This window comes from Rhodamnia argentea, chromosome 4 (assembly GCF_020921035.1).
Source record: "Rhodamnia argentea isolate NSW1041297 chromosome 4, ASM2092103v1, whole genome shotgun sequence".
Lineage (NCBI taxonomy): Eukaryota > Viridiplantae > Streptophyta > Magnoliopsida > Myrtales > Myrtaceae > Rhodamnia > Rhodamnia argentea.
In genome coordinates, this window is record NC_063153.1 from 13,396,277 (window position 1) to 13,403,785 (window position 7,509).

The following is a 7,509-nucleotide window of genomic DNA, read 5'->3' on the forward strand; positions in this document are numbered from 1 at the left end:
AAATATTTAAATCGTTTCTCATAAAGTTTGCATTTAGGATAGTTTAATTTGTTCATTACATCTGTATTGGGAAAAGTACACTAGAAGTGCCATAACTTTTGTACGGCGTTCACTTGAGTGTTATAACTTTCAAAACGTTCACTTAAGTGCCATAACTTTCAAAAATCGTTCACTTGAGTGCCATGTTGACGTGGACGCCGGAAAAGCTGATTATCCAACACTTGTGATTTCCATATATTTGACGATCCTCAACAAAAACACGGCACATTACTTTTAGTGTGCCATATGAGCATACAATTTGATGTCGCGCGAGGATCGCCGGGGGGTTCCGCTGGATGTGTGAACCAAAAAAGAAAAAAGAAAAGAAAAGAAAAGAAAAAAGAAAAACCGAAAATCGAACTAAACTGAACAGAATTTTTTGTTCCGTTCATATTCGGTTCGGGGTGAGATTCGGTTCGGTTCACGTTTAGACCATAACGGTTCAAGTTAGTTCGGTTTTCTGAATTTTTTGTTTAGTTCATATTCAATTCAGGGTGAGATTCAGTTTAGTTCAAGTTTACACCATAATGGTTCAATTTAATTCGGTTTTCCTGAAAAACGAAAATGAGTTGAACCATTGAGATCCCTACAGTAAAAACCTTTTGTCCACAAATACTATGTAAAGAAAGATCTTCATCTTGTTTATATTTCTTTTTATGCGTTAATTGACAAGATGGTCAAGATAATAAAATCTTTACTATTTCCGTCACAGCGATGGCACTTGTATATCACTATGGTATTCTGAGAAATCGAAACAGAAAATGGAAAGAGAAAGTGGGCCGGGTTAATGACTTTGTTAAAGGTAAAACCATACCTACAATTTTGGCAGCCGTCCAGAGAAACTTCTTGAAATCTCCAACTGCTTTAACCATGAATAACTTTGCAAAAATCCGAAGTGCTGCAATCAGGAAGAAGAATCAATCATGAGTGACTTTCCAGTTTTCATTGATAGACGACCAAAAATGGTGCAAAGAGTCCCAAGACCATTAGTTAGCAATTATGCCCACACTCATTATATTAGCAATATAGCTTGCGCTCTAATAGACAAGTACTAATAGGTATCTTTAGAACATTCATTTTCGAACTTTATTTCTAGAGGTGAGCAAGACAAATAGACAGAACCGGAAACCGTCTAAACCGGATTGCCGGTTCGGTTCCATAAAGTTGGAACCGATGATTTTTAGTCGGTTCTCAATTCCAAGGGGAAACAGGATCAATTTTTTTTATTTGTTTTATTTCTGTAATGTGAACACAACACTATCGGTTACTTTTTTTATTTGTTATATGTAAACCTAATTTTAATTGATATATTAAAATCAAAGTCCAGGTTCTCCACCCTACTAAATTCCACTGGTCCCATTGGAACGCCCGGAACCGGACCGGACTAGGAACCGATCATCGCTACATATTTCTACTTAGATTTTCTTATGCATTGAGAAAGGTTCATTTTTTTAAGCTAAGCTAGGAAGAAGTTATATATCTAATTAATATAAAGTTAAAAAACGTTGATTGTTAAATCTTAACATTGATTAAATATAAAATATAATTACTTGTATAGCAAGATCATGAAAGACTAGTACATACATACATACATACATACATACATACATTTAAAGATTTCTAACATGTGGAAAACACAGGTCAATGGAACATATAAATATCAATCATATATTCTTTTTTATTAGCATAAATTTCTAGAATAATTTGCATTTGTCCCGCAAAATTTTACATGACGCCAAAGCATAAGATAATGACTTCAGATCTTTCTAGGCTATTTGTTTGCCTATCATATATCTCCATGCTTTAGTATATGCCAAAGTATAGCCTACATGTGTGTGGAGTATCAGAATACATAACTATTAAAACATGCATTCTTATATCAGTTTAAGTTTTTTTTATTAGAATAGTTAGTAATAGTTCTACACCATTTGGTACAAAAATGGGCTTCGCTAGCATAATTGTCTCAAAGTGATTGTGAGAATAATAGTATTTTGTGAGCTACAAATTCCTAAAAGACAGCAAGTATTATTAACGTAAGCAACTTAGGCGATGAACTGGGAAAAGAGTGAACGTAAGGAGACCAAAATTAGATAAGTACATATGTGCTCTCTAGCAAGATCCTACACACGCATAGCCACAGCCCACCTTCAACTATCGTAGTTGGTGGCCCCGAGATCTTTGAATCTTCACATGGCGTGGAGTTCAAGTCCACCGGAACACCTTCAGATGGAGAAAAGAGCAGGTGAACATATATGATCTTATCAAATGCATGCTGAGTAGAAATGGGTAGATGTGCTGACCTTTGTATAGCAATCTTTCCCAGAGGTTGAGCCTAGCTCCGCTAAGAAAGTGAGACGGCATAAGAGACAATGCTCTCAATACTGATCCCTTAGTCTTGGAGTCCAGTCTCTCCTTAGCTAAGTGAGGATATTGGCGCAGCAGATAGAGCAAGACGTCTGACCGAATTCACCAGCAAAGCAGAATAAGGACAAGAAGCACAGAAGAGTATACATGAAACCAAGTGTGCGTGATCTTACCGAAATGACCAGCATAGGCCAGATAAAAGATGGTAGCAAACGCTTGAGTATCAGGAAAAAGGCCACGCGGGCTGTCGTCTTTCGTATTGGTGGCCAGGAACCAAAGGACCTCCTTAGACAGAGCCCCATATTCAGCAGATCGTCGTAGAGGAACGAATCCCTGACCGTCCAAAATATTTGTCAACCTGGGATTTTTTCCGACTAATGCCTTGACCATCCCTATTCTTCCCTCCAAGGCGGCATAGTGGAGGGCTGTGCACTTTTTGCCATCGGCCACTTCAAGGTCCTCCGGAGACAAGAGCTTGACCAGGTTCTCGACGAACCGATCTTGGGCGCTCATAGCCGCTATATGAAGCACGGTCTGGGATTCACTTGTTATTATAGCCGTCTTTGAGGGTGAATCTCGTTCGAAGAATTCAGAAGCGGCTGCCCAATCACCCTGGAAGGCAGCTCGCAACAGCGGTCGATAATGGTGACCGTCCTCCCCCCTTTTTTGATGTGCTGCGATGATGAAATTTTTTTGGCATGTCCTTGATTAATATATTTGGATAGAACAATTGGGCGACAAATACCAACCTAGTATGTACAACTTAGACAAATCCTATTCAATTAAAAAAAAAAAAAAAAGTAACGGCTCACTTGGCAATGGCATACCTGGCCTTTGTGAAGGATCAGTTTCTGGGTGCGGCACGTCCACGCGAACATCTTCGACAATACAGGGAAGAAAACCAGAATTAATGTAAGCAGCCTTTCCCAAAGTTATGGTTGTTCAATTTAGGGAGCCCAAAACAAAGACAATCGATCTATAACTCCAAATTTTCAAATGGGACCTGTCAAAGAGTCGGTTTGGTGCACGCGTACAGGCTCTGGGGCCGCATTAGCAGGAGGTTCAGCATCATGGGAATTTGCCGGATCTGCGCCTTGTTCGGCTACCATTGGTGATGTGAGATAAATCCTATTTAGTTAACAAAAACAGGAATAGGCACATAGAATCCTGAATTTTCATATGAAGACCTGTCAACCAATTGGTTTGGTCTGGGATTGCAGGCTCCGAGGCTGTACCGGCAGGTGCTTCAGCATCGGTGGAATTTACTGAACTTACACCTCGTCCGGTTGCCATCGGTGATGTGAGATCGTTCGCCAGACAAAGGAGTTCTGCGGCTTTTGCTTCTCCAAGAGAAAGCCAAAGCGTTGACGTCGAACGACACTACTTATAATGACCAAGCTAGTGGGCGGGAATCTTCTATCTTGTGTAAGTAACGAAGCTAAGCGCACATGGTTAGCCACTCTAAATATTACCTTTCTTCGACGGAAAATAACACTATAATAAAAGAGAGAATAACATTTTCAGCTACTGTGTAGAGAACATGGTGAGTTGAATGAGCATAAGATATGAACAATTTCTCAGCTACTGTATAGTATAGATATCCTGACAAAGTTGAGGTCAATATCGGAATAATGAAGGAAAAGTCTTGCTTGACCGCACAGGGTACTAACCGTGTTAAGCGTGCCGTCAATTTTTTTCACAATTTTTTTTTTTTTGTTATTTGCCAGCCACAAGTTTGTGGCTGGCATTTGATCTAGACGGTCAGGCTAGCAAGCCTCATAATAAAATATTGGAATGAAACACATTAGAACTAGATTAAGAAGGAGACAGACACATTTTAAAATGGATTATTTAGTTTAGCTCTTTCTGATTATTTTACTTTCACGATGACATTAATTAAGAAGCTTTATGCAGCTGTGTTTGTGATAATACCATCTGTGATTTCGTCAGTTTGGGATAGTTATTTATTGGAGATATATCATCGGTGGTTCCTTCTTTTATTTTTGTCCAAAACTCAAAATCATAATTTAGTGGTACCTTTGAAAAAAGTGCTTCTTGTTGTCCTTGGATCATCCGACGACGGAACTCGCTAACTTCTTGAAAATTTCCTGACATGATTTTTTTTCCTTTTTTAGGGATAATAATTGTTAAAGTTGTTGTCCAATATCGCTTAATAATAGATCTTATATATTATTTATATTTATGTGCTCTTCTCCATCTATTAGCTTAAAATTTTGAGTTGGACTTTCTTACAGCAACACTCTTATAATACCTAAACTTTAACATGATGCGTAATGTCATACTTCAACTTGTTTTACGTTCAATATGGTTCTTGAACTAGTTATGCTTATTAAATTTAGTTCCTAAACTTTCAATTTGTTCACTCTAGTTCTCGAACTTCCATAATAAAGTCAAATATGTTGTTTAGTACTATTCACAAGTTGACATAATTACTTTATTGCCTGGAGTTTAAATTATCATTCAACCAAAAGAGTGCTATATTTTTATTACTTTTTAATGTTTTATTTTTCTCTATAAATATGATGATTGTTACATTTAAGGCGTGTTTGGTTGGGGAAAAACTCCATAGAAAGGGAGACTGATTTTCCGGAAACCACTTTCCATATATGGATTTGTTTTCTGTTGTTTAGTGCTATATTACCAAAAGTATTTTCTGCTGTTTGTTTTTCATTTTTAAAATAATTTTAATCTCATGATTTTATCTCATGCAAAAATCAAAAATTCAAAATTTTTAAATATTTTTCGTTGTGATATTAAGTTATTGTTTTATATATATTTATTTTGTGTTTTTCCTTTTGTCTTTCTCTTCTTCGTTCGACGGTCACAGGGTCTCGACGATGGTCGGCGAGGCTTGACCAAGTTGGCCTCAAGAGGCCGAGCTCGAGCTTCGCTAACCCCTCGGAGAGCTCGATCTTGCCATGTGGCCAATTGTCAGCTATCAAGATACCTATGAATTGATTGTGAACAAGGCTCTTGACTAGTGGCTGAAGAAGAAAGAGAACATGCAAATTGCAAAGAATAAAAAATGAATAAAACATAAAAATACAAAAACATTAAAAATTAAAAATTAAAAATTTGAGAGAAGCAATTCCGGAAAGTATTTTCACCTCTTCGGATTGGGGAATTCACTTTTTTAATTTTACACATGAATTTTTCATTGATCGGAAAGTATTTTCCGTTAACTAAGGCATTTTATGCTAACCAAGAGGATGAAAGTTCGGAAAACAATTCCTGAAAAATAGTTTCACTTAGATAAATGTACCCTTAATAATTTTTGAATTTGTTAGCTAAGATTAGCAAATCAGAGTAAACGCAAATAGCCTTGCTCAAACCTGTTCGTTCAATTTAGGGGCCAAAAACGGAAATAGTCACTCGAACATAGGATTATTTACTTCTTCAGAAAAATTGAAGGGTAGGTGTCATGTGTCACTACTTGTAATTAAGGGTGTGAAAAAAGCCCGAATTAGCCCGATCCGACCCAAAAAATCTAGAGTATTTAGGGTCGGGCCATGGTCTTCTGCAAGTAAGGTTTAAGCGCAAGGTTTTCTGACCCATTCGAGTTGGACCGATCCAGGACGTGGCATTCTTTGTGTTGGTACATTTTTTTTTCCTGAACTCACCTAATTTGAAAAGTAGAAGTCCTAACCGTAGCCTACACTGGTCATACTCTTCTCTCCCCACTTTGAAAAGCACGAGCCCTAACCCTAACTTCCGCGACGTCCCAAGCCCTCCTCTTTGAACCAGGTCAAGCCGGACTCCACAATCTCCACCGATGACAACTCCATGTAAGTCGTGCCTTAGTAAAATAGTACTTAAATAAAAGAGAGAAGGATATTTTCATATCTGACGAGAATATGCACGTGATCGATGGAATCGACGCAGCCAACCCCTATGGTCAACATAAATAATTCATTTCTTGACATAACAATGCTAATATGCACGTGCTTCCAAATTCCATCCTTAACCAGTAGATAGTTGCTTAAAATCATAACAAGCGAAGTTTCTTGTTAAAGAGAAGTCAATACAGAAGTCAATAAATATGGAAGTCATACTTAACACTTAACACTTAACAGCCACATGAGACGAGGCATCAGAAAAGACGGTACAAACCATTTGGCAATTTATTTTTTTTTTTGGTCAAAGAACCATTTGCCATGTTAACCGAGGGCAAATAGTAATTCCAACTTCCCAGCGTACAACCATCGCTAAACTCAGTCTCTGAAATGAAACGTTGTGCTATCAAAAAGCCTGAAAAGCAGAAGCCAAGGGACAACAGAAGAAATTTATGTAATTCAGCTGAAGGCCTACGTTCATGGTGAACGAGAAGAGCAAGCATTTACGTGTCATATCAAAACCTCTGGATATCTCTCACGTATTCTTGAAATAATATTCACATTAAAACCTTAAAGGAAAAAAAAAAAAAAAAAAACATACTTGCACAAGTTCGTCGGGCTAGATGAGATTGTTGAAGTTGTCTCATATCGGTTATGATAAGGGTTGGTGGTCGGCTTATAAATGTGAGGGAAACTCTTTTCATTTGAGCTAGTTTTTGATATGAGAGAGGCCCAATACCGCTCAACACTGGTAGCATAGCGCAGGTTACCAATAAGTCTAGATCCAATAGTTATACGGGAGAGATATAGGTTGTTGCGGCTCCGACCTTGGGGCTCGATGTATGAGGTGGAGATTATTGGGGTTGTCCCATGTCGGTTGTGAAAAAGGCAGGTGGTCGGTTTATAACTGTGAGGAAAAATTTCATCATTTGAGATAGCTTTTCCGATGAAAGAGGCCCAAGACCATCCAATAGAGATCCTCTTGCAACCCCAAGCGAGTTCGGCCTTGCCCCTTGCTTCTACCACGAATGTATTTCATGAAAAATCCTCAATCAAGTCGTCACTGAATTGAGCTTATTAAATTACCAATTAAGATGACGCATAAAGAAAATTAAAAAAGTAGATGACAATAGCATCTGGGTATGTCCAAAAGGAATAATTTTACCGATGTGACCTCTCTTTTAGTAACTTCACCTGCTTTGGTCACACGGCTACCCATAAACACGCAAGAGTTATGTAATTTCTCTTTTAC

The 7,509-nt window shown here is 37.9% G+C and overlaps 1 protein-coding gene across 1 annotated transcript; it reads right to left on the bottom strand.

The window, feature by feature from the left end:
• Positions 1-727: 727 nt before the first annotated feature.
• On the bottom strand, positions 728-2,735 carry LOC125314761. The gene is made up of 3 exons (XM_048277821.1): positions 2,340-2,735; positions 2,185-2,259; positions 728-937 (listed from the first exon to the last, which is right to left on the bottom strand). Exons 1-3 carry the CDS (start codon positions 2,398-2,400, stop codon positions 771-773), a joined length of 303 nt encoding a protein of 100 aa, XP_048133778.1. The 5' UTR covers positions 2,401-2,735; the 3' UTR covers positions 728-770.
• Between the last annotated feature and the right edge of the window lie 4,774 nt (positions 2,736-7,509).

Bases quoted from the DNA above. Each gene is read 5' to 3' on its own strand.
- LOC125314761 (XM_048277821.1), bottom strand. From the start codon at position 2,400: ATGCCGTCTCACTTTCTTAGCGGAGCTAGGCTCAACCTCTGGGAAAGA. The intron at 2,260-2,339 runs GTCAGCACATCT...CTCCATCTGAAG, and splicing joins GGAAAGATTGCTATACAAAG to GTGTTCCGGTGGACTTGAAC. The intron at 938-2,184 runs GTGGGCTGTGGC...TCCTGATTGCAG, and splicing joins ACCAACTACGATAGTTGAAG to CACTTCGGATTTTTGCAAAG.